The sequence below is a fragment of the Crocodylus porosus genome, unplaced genomic scaffold, assembly GCF_001723895.1.
Source record: "Crocodylus porosus isolate Cpor-Errol unplaced genomic scaffold, CroPor_comp1, whole genome shotgun sequence".
Lineage (NCBI taxonomy): Eukaryota > Metazoa > Chordata > Crocodylia > Crocodylidae > Crocodylus > Crocodylus porosus.
The window spans coordinates 42,000,643-42,017,767 of NW_017728949.1; the positions used below are offsets into that span (position 1 = coordinate 42,000,643).

Sequence of the window (17,125 nt, forward strand, 5' to 3'; positions counted from 1 at the left end):
CATCTCTCCCTGGGGGGCTGGGCCAAGCAGGGGCTTGGGCAGGGTGAGACCTGGCCCAGCTCCACTCAGCTGCCTCCTCCCACTCACTAAGGGGTTAACCCCCTGCCCCCTTTTACAAGACAATTTAGTACTCAGCAACAGCAGACAGTACACACAAGCACAAGGTGGTGGTGAATGGTATCATAAAGGGGATGGCAACTACAGAAACATGTATCGGAGACAATGAGCAAGGAGCACAGATCCACACAGGAGACTATATTTTGGTGTGCATCACTCCCACAGTGCACCACACAAAGCAGCGGACTGTGGGCTTCCACCACACTGATTGCATAAGAGTGGATTTACCTTGCATATAATGAATTTTTGGTTTAAAAAGGGTCATTGCATAAGAGAGAATTTGCACATACAGAACCTGCATAAAGCGAGGGAAACCTGTACCCTTCTTATTAGCAGCTTCAAAAACTAAGGCAAAATCTTAAGTATTATTTCAGGTTTAGTCCTTGGCCATCCCTCTAAGTTGCTCTCCCTTTCCCGATGTGTAGTTTATGGTCATGATACAACTTTAAGTAGGGCCTGAATTTCCAGAGGTCCAAGTTCCTCTTGCAGAACTGTATTGCAGTTTTTTAAACACAATACTTCTCTGAGCTGAAAATCTAATATGAAAATATAGTGACAGCCAGGTAGGAAAATAGTCTTGGGAGTTGGAAACATGACTTCTTCCTTTTTTCCTTTTGTTCTAGAACTGAAACAATGTATTCCTTTCACTTTTATACTTGTAAACTTATGGAGATGTATTTGTGTTTCCTCACTAACACATATTTAATACATCTGCATCAATGATTAAGATGCAGTGACTCGGAGATCAAACACATTAAGGCTTTCACTCCAAACTTTATTCTAGAAGGAAAATTACAAAAAGAATCAATAATGAAAAAGCCACAAATCATAAATCTTTAAATACTTGTACAGCATTGCATTTTGCCATCACTAGACTAAATGGGCCAACCATGTATTTAACTATATCTGCTGCTTCTGTCTCAAAATTTGGAGCTTCTAATACACAATTCAAAAAAAAAAAAGTCACAGAGAAATCATTCTTTTTCTGCTGTCGTGCTTTTGTACAGCAGGCCAGCATCCTGTTCCTTGACAGTATAAGTAAATAATATACACAAATTATAGACAAAAATAAATAGTGCCAATAATATATCCTGTTATTTAGTACCCACCCAGGTTTCTGTCCTTGGTGCACTGCATAGATACAAGAGAGTCTCAATAGTTATTACATCAATGCACTGATCGTTTCACACTGGCTTAGGACTCTATTTGACTTTATGGAATACCAGTTTCCAGAATGCAAGTATATTACATGTAGGACAGACTCAAAATACTCAGGTAAAGATGATATGACTGACAATGAGAAATCTGATTTTAAGATCCCTGATTCAATTTTTCTGCCATATGAGAAAATAATTACAAGATTCAAGAAATTCACTTTGCTGTTTCAAATATAAGTGCCAAATGTGTTACTTGTGTACACTTGACTTGTCTGAAGAAGTGAACCTTGAACCTTGAAAAGAACTACCCCTTTCTCAGTGTAATTACCCACTCTCTTTTCCTGCCTTTCAAATGCAAGTGATAAATGGATGTGCGTGTCTTTATGGGTTGTGAAGAAACTGCATGCAATACATGATAAAGGATCAAGAGTTATCAAATGCAATTCTAAAGTACATCTTATCAGATTTACCCCTCAATAGCACTGGCAAGTAATGGCAGCACGCTGTCTTTTCTTATTCAGCTTGAAAGGAGAGTGATAGTAAATTATTTTTAGATTTAAGGAACTCCCCAGTGCTACCACACCATAACTTCTACAGGGCAAAGTCACATCTAGCACACAGATAGATTGATAGACGGTGTGTGTGTGTGCGTGTGCGTGTGTGTGCGTGCACGCGCTTGCACGTGCACATGCATGCATACACAACAGTTGAGCATTTTCAGTGTGCATTATACTCAGTAGTACCAGTGCCAAAAGTTCAAATATTTTAAGTCAGAACCCAGTAACCATGATAGTTAAAACAGAAAATCAATCATGAAAGGTTTTTTGTTCTGTTTGCTGATTTTTTGAGCTCTCACAGGCTTGTAATTGTAGAACCTCTTTACCAGAGGATTTGTATGAAATCAGGGCTTTATTGTGACAAGCATTATACAAACACACAGTAAAGAGACAATTCCAAAGAGTTTACAATCTAGTGCTAAACAAGGGGGTGCATATAGTTCCACCACCCTTTCAGGCCATGCTGCAGGAGCAGCAACCAGGTACTTTTTTAAGACTCCAGATCAGGTAAGAATTCGTTCCCCCTTCCTTTCCCCCCATGCTCAGCAGCATGTCCCCTCCCCTTCTGTCCCATTTTCCCTCTCCCCTACCTGCTGCTACAGCTATCCCTGCCTGAACTGGGGGTAGGGAATAGGGCTGTGCAAAAAAATCTTTGGCAGCCAATTCGATTCGGAGGAGGTTTGGCCTGATTCAGTGGCCAAATCTCCAAATCAAATTGGGAGACCCATTAAAAGATCTGAATTGATTGCTCTGGTGTTGACACCTGTAATAGGCCAGTGACTGTGATCTTTCTCTGAGTTCTCTACCATCAGCAGGGGCCATCTCTGCTGTTTTTATCCCACTCTGCCTTAACACACTGGAGTGATACAATTTTGCTTCCAACAGTTTGAGGTACATTTTCACAGAAACCCGTACACCTATCTCCTTGAAACTTGGCAGGCTTCATGCCCTTAGAAGGGGCTACCATCCCTGCTGATTTCATCTGAATCTGCAAAAAATTGACGAAGTTATAGGTATTTTAGTGATTCCCCATTATAGTCTACAGCCGAATCTCTGAATCAGCGCTGAATTGAATTGGGACAGTGATTTGAATCACAGAATCAAGTCACTGTCCCTCCAAATTGGCTGAATCCAGATCTAAAGGGAATACTCACTGCTGCACACAGGCCTAGTAGGGATTATTCCAGAGTTGCTCTTTCCCTGCTCCAACCAGGCTGCATGGGCTTAGCCTAGCACAGCGGCACCAGGCAGTTTTCCACTGACTGTCCAATTCTAGTATTCACTGACAGCCCTTGCTTTCAAAAGGTCAACACATTGAAGACAGCTTAAACTCTGGTAATGCTTTCCCAAAGTTACTTTTCCATTTGCTGAAGCAGCCACAGGGAAGTTTCACATGCATATATGAATGGTCAGGGAGGTGGCCACAAAACACTATGTTAGTGGTCAGCCCTATTAAGAAGCTTGGGATCCTTGTTTTGTATGATTATATTAGTCTTCTGCTGTGGTTTCTGAGGACATACAAGAAATGACTGAGTCATTTCCTGGTGTTTCCATCTGTTTTCATTCAAAGGCAGAAGTATTGTTTTGCATTAGGCTTTAAAATCATTTTCTTATACAAATTACCATGGATATACTACTGGCATTTCCATCCTGATCTCAGAATCTCTTGAAGTGACTTCTAACAATTTAGCTTATGTAAAACAAGCTTACATAAAACTGCAGTCTTTCTAACAATTCCACTTACTTTAAAAGAGTACTGGTGACATATAAAGACCCGTGTGTTTTTGAAGTCTAAGTTTATTACTGATGTAATAAACTCCTCCACATCTCACACTGCAGTATCTACTATCTCTCCCACCACATTCTGCCACCAATGTGACTCACTGCCAGTGACAATACTCACACACACGCACAGCCTCCAGACCAGCCAAACTGCTAAAGGATCTGCTAAGGCAGAGCATTTCTTCACACTGCAACATAAGAAGCTTGAACAGATATTTAAGCAAATCATATTATGCTATAATATAGTTGATAATCAGTGCCAAAATATTATAGCAGTCACCAACCGGTGCTAGTATAGTTAAAGCTACATAATGTTGTTAAGAAGTCTTTCTATAAAGTGCATTTAACAGAAAAAGGAAAATTATTACTATTACTATCCTATGCTAAGATTAGGAAAACAGACTGGCACACAGCCCAAAAAGGATTGGGACTTATACCAGTGCATACACACTTGACAGGCACATAGACAAAACTCTCACATAGAAAATGAACTGCAATACACATTCTCCTTTAAGTGCCACAGCAAAGTGACCACTTCCCAAAAGAACACTTTGTCATCTTATCTATAATCTTCCTACAATCCCTCATACTATCTCCTTCTTACGTCAGGGCCAGGCATTTCTTGGCAATGTTAAATTTTTTAGTAAATATTTCACCACTAGCCAATTGCCTGTCAAGAATGATGGGAGGCGGGGCGGGAGGGGGCTGAGATGGAGTGCCGCCACCTAATGGCCCATGTTGCCGCTGTTCTGCCTCTTGCAGGGAACAGGGTGGGGGAGCTGAGGCCACCTCACCTCCCCCACCCCCTGTCCAGTCCCACGCCCTCTGTCTGGTCCTCAGCATGGCTTTGGAATCATGGTGGTGCTCCCTCATGCTTGAAGCACTCTGATTGGCTGTTTCTGTCAGCCAATCAGTGTGAATATAGCATTATGGACAGACAGACAGACTTAGATCTTTATAATATTAGAATTGATCTGTCAAACCCAGATTTCTTAATCTAGTGGATCAGATAAAAGATGAGGAGTCCAGGAATAAATTGTAATGTAATGTGGCCAGAGGTAAATTTATCACTGTGGCTAATATAGTAGACCAGTATGATTATCCTTGCAATGCTGTGAAAGCTGTTACATACTGCTTCTTTTGAATTTTAAGGTAAGCTTTTTTAAACAGTATATTTTAAAGTTTCTACAGTAAGTACTTGAAAATCAAAATAAATGAATATTTATTTGGCTTGTAATATTGAAAATGCCAGCAAGCTATAGATTAACATTTTGAGTTTTTCTTCTTTTAACTGAAAGATATTTTTGATATTTTTATTAAATGTATAACAAAATACCAAATATGGCTTTTGTATCCTTTGTTACATCAGTTATATGAATAGGCTAAATTCTGTTCTCAGTTACACTAATTTAGGGTCCAAATTCAACATGACACTTAAGTATATGCCTAACTTTAACTATGTGAGAAGTTTCATGGAACTTTATATCAACACCATTAAATCAAAGTAATTAGAAAAGAGAAAAAACAAAGAAATAACTCCCCAAAAGGCATACCAGCAAATCTAGTAAAGGTTTTGCTAAGAAAAAAATCCTAAAATAAAACTAAAAAATCTAGCTAATTTACAGTTTAGCAGGATTTGAACTCATTACCTCTAAAACACAAATCTGGCACTTCAAACACTGTGCAGGACAGACATTGCCTGAAAATAATGGATAGCTGAAGTATTAATGCGATCACCAGAGGGAGCTCAAGCTACTCTTTTCTCATAATAGAAATAGAATGGATGGGAAAATAAAAACAGAATATAAAAATTAGAAATTTCAAACAGAGTGTATTCTGCACCTCCTATCAAGATGCGCTGTATTTTCTTGCAAAAAATCATGACAATAATACTATGTATAAGATTCCCTCAGCATACAAGGAGAAAGAAAAAGAAGAATAACGTTCATGCATTTAGTGTTTATATTTTTTTCATGCAAGGGATACATAATTGAATGATTTTTCTATGAAAGGTAGAGGGATTAGGGCAAAACATAAACCATATGTCATTATCATGATCTGGGTACTCTTGGAAAATATGGCATATACACATATAACTAAAGACCCTCATAAAACAAAGGGGTATGTCATGGTTGCCGAGGCAAGCTTCATTTTGACCTTTCTCAACTTTTGAATTCTTGACTTTCTATCAACACATGTTTTTTGGTAATTTTCATTTTTTAAAAATGAAAAAACTTCTGTCCCAGAAATTAAGAAATTTTATTGTAAGAAATCAGGGGTGGATCCAAAAGGGTGCAGTGGTGCGGTCGCATCCCTGTCTACACATGTACCAACCAACCAATGAGCTCAAATAGCTCCCTACACAGGCAGAGCTCCCACAAGAGCCTGCACAGACAGCAGGGAACTCAGACATCAAATTGCTCATGTGTATGCATAGTACAAGCAGAAGGGATATGGCCACACCCTCACTCCTCTCCTGGATGTGCCCAAATAGAAAACCAGACTGCACCCCTAACTGGGTCATAAGCAGATGAGGACTTTCAGATCTGCACCACAGACCTTCAACCAACACCTCAATAAATGTAATTACTCGTAGGTGGCTATCTTTTATGTGGATCAATCAGAGCATATGTTACCAGTGTTCTGCACATATATTTTCTGGCAGGATTAAAATATAGAGACTGAAGACTCAGGTACAGTTCTACTTTTGGTTGAAGAGTCATTATAAAACCTGTGTTTTAGCCTGGGTCTGTCTTCTGCTCCTGTTCAACCCGGGCACATCTACATGTGCACTTTAACATGCATTAGCCTATTTTAATGCACATTAAAGCTTGAAAAGTGTGCTTTCACTAATGCACATTAAAATAGGCTGAAGCACCATTTTCTAGTACCTCACAATGGAGGTACTAAATTTAATGTGCATTAGCAAAAGCATATTAGTGAATGTGTAGATGTGCTCCGTTAGTCCTGGTCCCTTACACTTCTGTTCTTAACTCAACCCCTATGCTGAGTGCAGAAAATCCCTGGAATTTGGCTTTCTAACTCTAACAAGTCTTGGCTAAGCATGTGCACACTGAGATTCATCAAGAATTTAAAATCTGGGTATTGTTAAAGGGGGGGGGTGTGGAAAAAGTCACATCCAGGAAATACCAGGAAAATCCTCTGCCCAAATTTCAAATTCCTGCTTATAAAGCTCAGAAATGCTCCACTTTTTCTAGATGAGAAAAAGTTGTGAGAATTTTTTGAACAAATTCTTTATTTCTCCTTGATCTCATTCTCTGAAATGGCTGAATCATTTTAGATCAAACCTTCCCCCCCTAAAAAAAAATTAGTTGCCATGGAAACTGTCACAAAGGCTGTTAAAGTAATAAATAAATGAAAACAGGTCCTTACAATGGGAAATATCAGGCAACCTTATATATGTGTATTGCTTCCAGCTATATCTGTAACTTATATTCCATACATTCTGAACATGCACATACAAAGCTAGGAGTCCCTGAGTCCTTAATACTCTTCAGCAACATTTTCCAAATGATATTACAGATGATTGTTAAGATGCCTAAAACCAAGTTTGTATCTCTTCTCTAAAACGCAACTGAGGATATGAACACAATCATTTCATATTTTCTTTCAGTTATTTTATAATATGCACTAAATTAATCCTGAATGCAAATGAATTCAAGTTTGGTAAATTGAAATCTCTTTGCAGCTTTCTTCACATAGAAACACTATTTTGATGGCTATTAATGAACTAGCAGTACCAAACACTACCATATGGCAAGAAACATGCAAGACAGATATTAGAGGAAAAAAATCTTATGTTACTCATCACAAGACAAAAAGGTGGCAGGAGAAAAAAATAAACTACGAACATCAAACAAAAAACCCCACCAAAATATGGAAAATAATCATATCTAGAACTTGTAAAAGAATCAAAACAAACTAAGAAAGAAATTAATGCAGATCATATTTTAAGAATAGGATGTATGTTCTTTTTAGAAGCAAGCTTATTGGGAGCCAGTTGAACATGTGGGGGAATCATTTAAATGCAAAATTAAAACAATCAAGTTCTTTGCAAGCAGTAACACAAATATATTCATTAGTAAATAAATCAGTATAATTAGAATTAAATAAAATGATGGCATTATATTGCTCATTTAATTCCTCTATAAGCTAGACATTTTCTTTACTACATACATTCAGTGACTTCAAGGACTTTCTCTATATACCTCAAAAATTCAGCACTCAGCTCATTTCTGGTCCTATACATACACAAAGGAAATCCTCCACTGGTTGTCTGTATGGCCTTTTGGACAACTTTCTGCCCCAGATCAACACAAAGCTAGTCCACATATATAAGAATCTGGTCCTGCAAGTATAATACAGTATTCTCCCCATTAAATCCATCTATAATTGACAACAGGTAGGAGGATAGTTCAAGTTGCTCAAGTATTAGGGAATTTAGTACAATTTATAAATGCATAAATAAATACAGCATCATAAACTAAATCTTAAACTACTCCTTGGTGCGTTTACACTCAAGCCAACTAAAGAGAAGTACTCTTTTGTGCAGAAAGCATAGGACTGAGAGTCTTGTGCTGAATTTGTTTTAGATTCTTATACCATTTTCATCACTCTAGTCTTTGAAAAAAAATGAATAGACCATTCAAAAAGTATGACAGTCTGTCATATGCTTGGTCTCTCATCCTCTCCCCAGCAGGACCAGTGTTTGCAGTACCGTGTTTTGGTTTTGAACACGTATATAATAGTATATATAGTACACATAATAACACAGTGAGGTTTCTGATGGTCCTTAATTTCTGTCAGAGTTCTTTCTACCTGGGCCTGAAAACACTCTCTCTTCTGCATTAGTGAGTTTTATGCTCATTGCAAATAGTTTCATTGTACAAGAGTGAGGCTCTTAGTCTTCCCCCCCCAGAGCTCTAGTTAATTTTTAGGTACCCAGTTCATTGACTGCAGTGAAGATGAAGACTGAGCTATGGATTTGATACTCTATGAGACAGCAGTGTAGAGAGGGCAGGTTTAATATATTTAATGATAGCTTCTTTCGTTGAGCAAGTTCACTTCAGCTTTCTGTACCATATGGAGTTTCTAAGTGCCAAAATCTTCATGGACAGATAGGTTGTATTCTTCTTATACAGCCAGGAGGAGGCAAATGTGTGAATAACTGAGGCTAGGATGCAATTTAACAGAGTGAATGGAGTCTCCTTATCAACTAGATGTGATAGAGAACATAACTTGAAGCAGCTGTGTTACATGAGATGTTGATGCTAGTGAGGAATCCAAGAGTAATAGAAAGTTTTGCACTGAAGGCACCAAGCACATATCTTCACCACAAGGTGACTGCACCCCTGCAACATATGCTTCAATTTTTTCCTGTCCACCAGTCTAACATCTGTCTTGCTCAGGTTCAGCATCAGCCACCTGTTCTTTATCCAGAAGCTGATCTCATGCAAACATGTGCTGAAGGATAGCTGGTTGTTGCAGCATATTGCTAGCATTTAAGTCCATGTCAGATGACTAGCACATCTGCTAGTTGAATGGGAGAGAACTGACCCTTGGAAACTGCATGCAGGAAGCACCCATACTCCCTCCAGGAAATACTTGGACCATTTTCGTACAGTACCCTCAACACCTGCTCCCTCTTTCAAGCAAGGCAAGAGTATTTTATTCCAAAGATTCTATTCCTAGTTCTTCTACTGACTTCCTGCATAGTTTACATAAGAACATAAGAAATGCAATACTGGGTCAGACCAATGGCCCATCTAGCCCAGTATTCTGTGTGGCAGAAAGGGACGCTTTAGAGGGAAAACATTGAACCAGGTGTATATGTAGTGATCTATACCCTGCTCATTACCCCCATCTGGCACACACCATCAATTCCAAGCAAATCAATAATCCTCTCTGTGCTTCAGTTTCTTAATTTTTGGCTGCATAGGGTTATGCCTCAGGTGGTAAGACTTGATCAGCAATGTTTGTAGAACACTGACAAGTGGAAAGCGGTATTGCTGGGCTTAGTACTGTTATTACTAAGTTAACGGAAAAGCGTCTATTTTCCTGCAGGATAAGGGTGGGTCAGGAAGTGTCATTCTGTTAGTGAATAAAACTGAGGGAAAAGGAACTGAAGACAGTAATGTCCATAAACTTAATAAAGGCTAAACCCGACGATTAAGAGAGGTCAGTATCCTGAAGGAAGCAGGACAGACAGACAGGGAGAAGCAGAAGTTATTTTCATATTCATTTTCTGTATCTGCAGTCAAATGATGTTTCCATGTCAACGCAAACACTTCTTTAGCCTCCCAAAGACAGAAAATAAATGCAACATATTAAATTACTATGTCCAGAAAGAAAAGCATCCAAGCAACACTATGGATTACTGTAAATTCCCCACTGCTGCCAACCATGGCACCAGTGGCCCTTAACTGCAATGACTGATACTAATGTTATTTCTTCCTAGTATTGTGGTTATTTTAAACCCAGAACAGCATTACTCACAGATTATTTTATGTACATTCTGATGTGGTTAGATTGAAGGCACAGAAGCATTTTCTAAATGGGAATTGGCATTGTCTATTCTATGAAGACAGGGGAAAATTCTTCCCCCCTCCCCACCATCCAAAGGTCCAGTACAGTACTTATGCATCATTTAAGACCCACTTAAGCCATAACAATAGAGCTTACTTAGGAGTTAAATGGTACATTGGCTATGTGCTGGACCTCTCACAGGGAATCATTTCAGTCATACACTTTCATCTCAGTAGCTTTGTTATGTGAAATTCAGATTTTTACATATACTTCTGCCAAATTCAACAGTAACTGAGTATCTTTGGAACACTCTTACATGCTGATACTGGATGATACTTCAGCTACTGTTTATGTTGTTTCTGATCTTGAAACCACTAAATTACACGTGTAATTTGTCACTTTATCTTGTAAATAAATTCACCAATAATTTTACATTTAAGGATTGGCATATCTTTCTGCTTTTACTATTTTTCTCTTTTTTTCCAAATCCTTCCCATTTATTTAAAAAAAATGTTTGCACAAAGTAAGTTAGAATGAGTTGTGATTTTACCTTATTACAGTTTTTGGATACTGGACAAAGAGCATTGCTAGACATATTTTCCTTGTCAGGCATCCCTAAAAGAAAATAGAGATTACATCAATACAGCATACTGCATTCTCTAAATACCAAAGGACTCATTCAGTGATGTTGAATTGGGAAAGTTTTATCAATTTAATTCCATGTTTTTGTTGCATATATTTTATCTGCAGTACTCATTGCTGCATTCCATTAAATTCACCCGACATCTGAGCTCAAAATGTCTTAGTCTTAATGAGACATCTAATATCATCTAATATCTTATATTTTCGAGGAAACATATGGAATGCAGTGTAGATATATGCCAAGTGTAACTTTGGGCATGTCACCACAAACTATGTTAAGCAGTGCTGCTCCACTTAAGTTAATCCTGAACCAGAAGCAAGGTGGCTTTGTGTGGTACTGAGTGGGCTAACAGCACAATGTGTTATAGGGAACTACTGTCTGGCATGGTAAGTTTATAGTTGCCCGTATGTAATTTACTAGTCATATGAGTTTTAAAGGAACTTCATATAACTGCTGAATGCAGTTCGTGAATTGAACGGTAGATACATGATGACTAATTCATTCTATTCCTCCACTTCTTGCTGCATACTAGGGCTCATAAACCATTAAAAAAATTAATCACAATTAATTGTGAGATTAAAAAAAAGGAGTTGCATTTTAAACATACAGTTAAACAATAGTCAGCACGCCCCCACTCAACAATCCAGAGCTTATGCACCCTGTGGCTCCTCCCTGCCACCACCAACAGTGTACAGCCCCAGCACACACTGCACCTGCTCTGGACATGCCCCAGCAGGAGTGGACCACCTGGAACCTACATGCACAGCCCAACCCCCCCAACCCTGTGCCTGCACCAGACTTACCTGCCCACACTGAGCAGCAGCAATGGCAAGGCAGAAACTGCTGCTCAGGATGGAGGAAAAGCGGCCCCTCCCCCTTGCTGCAGCCACTTGGAGCCTGCACCCAGGTTGCCCTGAGGCTCCCCTGCACTGCCACTGCTGCCCCCCAGGGTGGCCCAGAGGTGGCACTGACAGCAGCAGAGAGGAGCCACAGAGCAGCCTGGGCACAGGCTTTGGGTGGCTGCAGCAAGAAGGGCCTGGCAGTGGTGAGGGGAATGGCCACTTTTCCCCTGTGCCAAGTTGCAGCTTCTGCCCAGCTGCTGCCACTGCTGCTGCTTCTCAGTGTGGTCAGGTGTATCTGGAGCAGGCCTGGGGCAGGCTGGGGTTGGGGGCTATGTGCACAGGTTCTGGCTGGTCTGGAGCTGGTCCACTCCGCTAGTCAAATGATGTGCATGATTAATTCAATTAAAAAAATTAACGTGTTTAGTTGTTTTTGCGTTAATCACATAAGTTAACTGTCATTAATTGACAACCCTACTGCATACCCATCACTTTTCCTTTATTACTGTGTGGGAAAATGTTTTCTGTGTAAAGAATCCACTTCCCTTAAAAAAAAAAAACAAACTTCAGAATCTGAGGAGGAGGAACCTATTTACTGATTTATTTACTTATTACTAATAACTTTTACTTACTGTCATTGTTGGAGCCAGTTTCCATAACACCATAAGGAGGAGCCAGAAGTCCTGACATATATTGTCGATATTTCTGAAAGACAGTGACAAATTCACTAAGATACAAATACATGCTCCATTAACTGGATGATGTCATGGTTACACGCATAAGGTCTTTTACTTCAAATACACCTAAACTTTGCATTATCAAGCTAGTAAGATGTGCCCTTTCAAACTTTAATGCTATAATAAACACAATACCATTTTAAACAATTCCTTGCTTGTTGATCTGTATACACTGTACTGACTCTAAAAAGGTCTAATGGTTCTCCATATATCTTGGTTCCTGGTGTATCCAGAATGTATAATCTTGAATTCCTGCATGAATGGATGTAACATTAGATATTATCATCTTGTCTATAATTTCTGGGCTAGACAAAGTGAAATATATGTTCTAGAAAATGTGAATTTAGGATCAAAATTCTGAACTATTTATTCTATCACATTAAACAAGCAGATATTTCCAAACCCCACAAATAAACATACTAACCATATTAATACACAATTTCACATACATATTTAAATGGTACTATCAGGCTGAACCTTGTATTGATAAAATAATGTCTTCATATCACTGTAAACTATATATCTGTGGCTGGTGTACAGTAATTGACATTGTTGTTCAGTAAATAGTAGCAAAATGGAAACATGATCAATGAAGCTCAAAGTTCATATCTCTCTCTGTCTAGGGTCTAAGTAACTTTTCAACTACCTAGGAAATAACACTACTGAAAATACACTCAATACATCTTACCTAATAAAAAACACATAGCAAATAAATGTGACATTTTTTGGTTTTAATACTATCATACTTCTGACATACTTCAGGATAAACAGATATAAAACTCCTTTGAGCTGGCAGGCAACAAGCTTGTACAAGAGGGAATACTAATCAATAAGGGAAGATTCATCTTTTAGATTTTAGTCTAGCACTGTAGTAGCTGAGCTTGAACAAATAACTGGTTTGAATTCATGTAGGTGACAACTAAGTATACAAATAATTGAACTGCAAAATTTCTCTTATAATACAATTTTAATTAAAAAGGTTTATCCTTTGCCCTGTGGGACTGGTTTAATGCATTCACTTTAAATATGCTGTCTGCTAGATTTTAGCAGAAGCTTGAATTTCTTCTTCAACAGCTATCCTCTGTGGAAATGGATATAAAAATGTCATTAACTCTGACCCTGAAGAATGAATGCTTTATAATCTAAACACCAACAAAAGCTACATATTGTATATTAATCTTAATAATCCAACCATGTTTTTTAAGACAAACATTAGATGCTAAAAGCTTAGTAATATGTTATTTAAGCCATAATCCAGATGTAAACTCTTTGGAGCAAAATGTTTGCAAATATAAAAAAGTATATTATAATGAACTCTACATACTTTTCAGTTTCACAGCAAAAATCTCTTCTCCCATTCCCTTACTGTGCATTCTTCTGCATCCCATGTTCCACTTTTGTTCTGTGCAAGAAAAGTTCACTGACTTTTCTAAGTGTTGTTGACAAATAACTTCTCTCACAGTGGGGTTGCCAAATAAATGAACATATAAAACTAAAAAGCATTATTTGGGCTGATGCCAGTACAAAAATAAAAGTTAAAGAAAACCTTGTTTTAGGTCTAAGGAAAAATTAAATTTTGGTTTTAATTTTAAATGCATTTTGTATCAGGACACCAGGGTGCCTGCTACTAGCAGTAGGAATAGGGCTGCTGAAGCTCCCTGAAACAGCACAGATGTGGGTTGCTGGGGCAACCAGGTTGGTCACATGACCAAAAAGGGGCAGGGCCAGGCCTTTATAAACAGCTACGCCAAAGCCTAGCTAGCAGTTCCTGTCAGACAGCTTGAGGTGCAGGAGCTCTGCAGGAGAGTCCAGTGGAGCAAAGGCAAGTGGTGCACCCTGACCACCAAGGGGCTGCACCATGGCGAGGGGACCCTGATTAAAAGGCCTTGTGAGAGGGCCTAGTGGGCCTAGAATAGATGCTTTAGCCAGGAGGCTTATTGTTATGTTACGGCTGGCAGGCTTATGGTTTAGTTTGATTAGTGTTACACCGGAGGACCGGGTAAGGCTGTAGGGGTGTGAGGAGGCCTCAGCGGGGCTCCCCAATAATCCGGGGAGTTCCTGGTGCCCAGTAAGGGCACAGTGGTTAGTGCCAGAGTCGGCACGGCGAGTGAGCGCCGGAGAGGCGCGGTGTGCGGGGTTTCGGACCCCAGCCCGTGAGGGCGGTATTTTGCCCAGTGGGGCAAGTGACCCGAAGAAGGGCAGGGGGCCAGGCATGGCTATGCGCCACCTGAGCCCCAAGGTGCGAGAGGCGTGGCATAGGCCCCAGAGGGGGCAACAAGCACGAGAGGCGCGCGAGCTAGGCCCGAGAAGGTGGGTCTGGGGCCAGGCGGGGAAAGGGCCACCTGAGCCCAACTTTGAGAAGCCCGAGTAAGGGCAAGAAGCGCAGGAAGCACAGCATAGGCCCCAGAGAGGGCGGGAGCCCCAAAAAGGGCGAGCGTCGCACGAGCAGCGCGGCACAGGCCCCAGAGAGGGCAAGGGAAGCGCGAGCAGCGCAGCACAGACCCCAGAGAGGGCCGATCAGAACAAGAGGCTCCAGAGTGAGCAATTAGTCTCCGACCAGCACGAAGCCCTGGAGAAGGGTGGGCACGCGGTATACATCCCGGAGAGGGGCAGGCACGCGGCATAAGCCCAGAGAGGGGCTGACATCCAGGTAGGGGCTAGATTGACAGAGCTCGACAGAGCCCAGGAGGGGTGAATATATGACAAGAGAACGGCCGGTACAGCTGCAAGGCTTGGGGCGTGCTAAAGGGGAGGTTTGGAGGCACACATTAGCCCTTAAGGTGGGGGTGCACCGAGGCACCCCATACGGATTAGGGGTAGGTCAACTTACGCTGTGTATTAGGAGATAAAGGCAGTCTCCCTAATTGAACCAATTACCATCAAAGACGTGGCGGGCGAGGATAAGAGGGTGCTGGAATTGCCTAATTGGCACGGCAGGAGGGGCGCTAGTGGGTTCACGGCCGCCCTCAGGCCCTACCCGTGACACATTTAAAATGAAATTTAGCTAAATTTGGCTTTGAAACATGGTGCAGAAATAAACTATTGAAACACTTTATTCTAGGAAATGTAAAAAGCGTACGTTTTTACTTTTTTGAACTTTTTTATTTTCTCACTCCAGTTGAATTTGTCAAATAGTTTTAGGTGCCCTAAAATTGGATTTTTTTCTGTGAATAAGTGATTAATGTGAGAGAATTTCTCCTAAGTTTTAAAAATGAACATTATCACGCCATGTTCATCACTGTCATACAGCACTGCAGTTTATTCTCTAGTTAATGCTTAACAAGCTTGCTGAATACTCTTCTCATAAAAGGAAACAGATACAACATCATTTCTAAGATGGTTTGAGGAGTAACTCAGTGAAAAATAAAAACAGAAGTCTTAAAAGTGTAATGAAAAGGGCATAAACAACAGCAGCAGAACATGAACCCAGAACCGACAACATCAAAGGCATGTTCCGGTGAGCACACACATGCAATTTGTGGCACTGCAGACCTATCTGCGGCGTTGCAAATTGCACACACCACATATGCAGGCACTTGCTGTGCTGCTAATTTATAACATGGCAAGTTATTTTCACATCCGGGGATGCCGATGTCAGAGAAACCTGCACCAGAAAAAAGCAGGGTGGCACGAGTGGCAGTGTGCGCTGCTTGAAACCAAAGCCTGACCGGCCAGAGCCATGCTCCAGCTGCTGGCCAGGCTCTGCATGCCCAGTTTGCTGCTACTGGAGCCCTGGGAGGGTCTCAGGTAAGGCTGCTGGCCCCAGCCTCTCCTACACAACCCAGAGCAATTTGCCACATGCCAGAGCACATGTGCAGGGGCATTCCCCAGGGACAACTATCAGCAGTACAAATATGTACCGCTGGTAGTTGTTCCTGGGGAATGCGCTTTCCTGCTCATGGGGGCATGCCCCAAGAGTGCAAATTCCCACACTTCTAAAGAAGAACTCTTCTTGCTATGATATGTAACTAGGCCTCAAGATCTAGAATTAGCCACAAAGGCTGGATCCAGATGTGCAGGCAAGTGCAGTTTGTGGTTCCACAAACCTCTTTGTGGCATCACAAACTGCATGCTTGGCACTTTAAAATGCGCCCCATGCTGCAAATTTGTAGCACAGGTGCAAAATTTGTTATCAGGAAACCCTGGTAGCAAAGGGAAAAAATGCTACAAAAAAAGTGGCACAGCACATGCCACAGTGATAACACAATGGAAAGTTGATATGTTAGGGCTTCCTATGCAATATTGTAGAATCCTGCCATTGTTTAAAAAGTAAATAATCTCAGCTTTAAGTCCCCCAAACTAAGGATAAAGATTTCAATTTCCCTCAAACTTCAAGAGTCATGTCCAACTATGTTAAGGTTGGAAATGGATCTTATCTTTCTATGTGACGATACTCAGCCAAGGGTTACACCAGTGGAAATCAGTTAAAATGTTGGCACAGGGACCTAACACAGAAAGTTCTTCCCCTGAAAACTCCTACTGTTCCTATAGGATGAGTGCAATCTAGGAAACCTCATCATGACTAAAGGACATTGCTCGATGATGTTACCAGGAATGTTACAGTGTAACAGTGCTACCAGGACAACTAGGATTCAGCACACCCCCTTAGCAAAGGGTGGGCAAAATATGGCCTGCGGGTCAGATTCAGCCTGCCGGGCCATTCTAGCTGGCCTGCAGGGCCCCCTAAAAAAATTAGAAAATTAATACATATGTGCTCCTGGGTGCCTGTCAAAGATAGCAGGCACCA

At 40.6% G+C, this 17,125-nt stretch overlaps 1 protein-coding gene across 4 annotated transcripts in view; it reads right to left on the minus strand.

Moving 5' to 3' along the window:
* The window catches only part of RAPGEF4 (Rap guanine nucleotide exchange factor 4), a 285,020-nt gene that overhangs the window by 115,413 nt on the left and 152,482 nt on the right, over positions 1–17,125 (minus strand). For all 4 annotated transcript variants that reach the window (XM_019554378.1, XM_019554377.1, XM_019554380.1 and 1 more), the window contains 2 exons: positions 12,274–12,346; positions 10,710–10,774 (listed from right to left, as the gene is read on the minus strand). In XM_019554378.1, the coding sequence (XP_019409923.1) occupies positions 10,710–10,774; positions 12,274–12,346 (138 nt within the window). The remainder of the gene's footprint in view (positions 1–10,709; positions 10,775–12,273; positions 12,347–17,125) is intronic.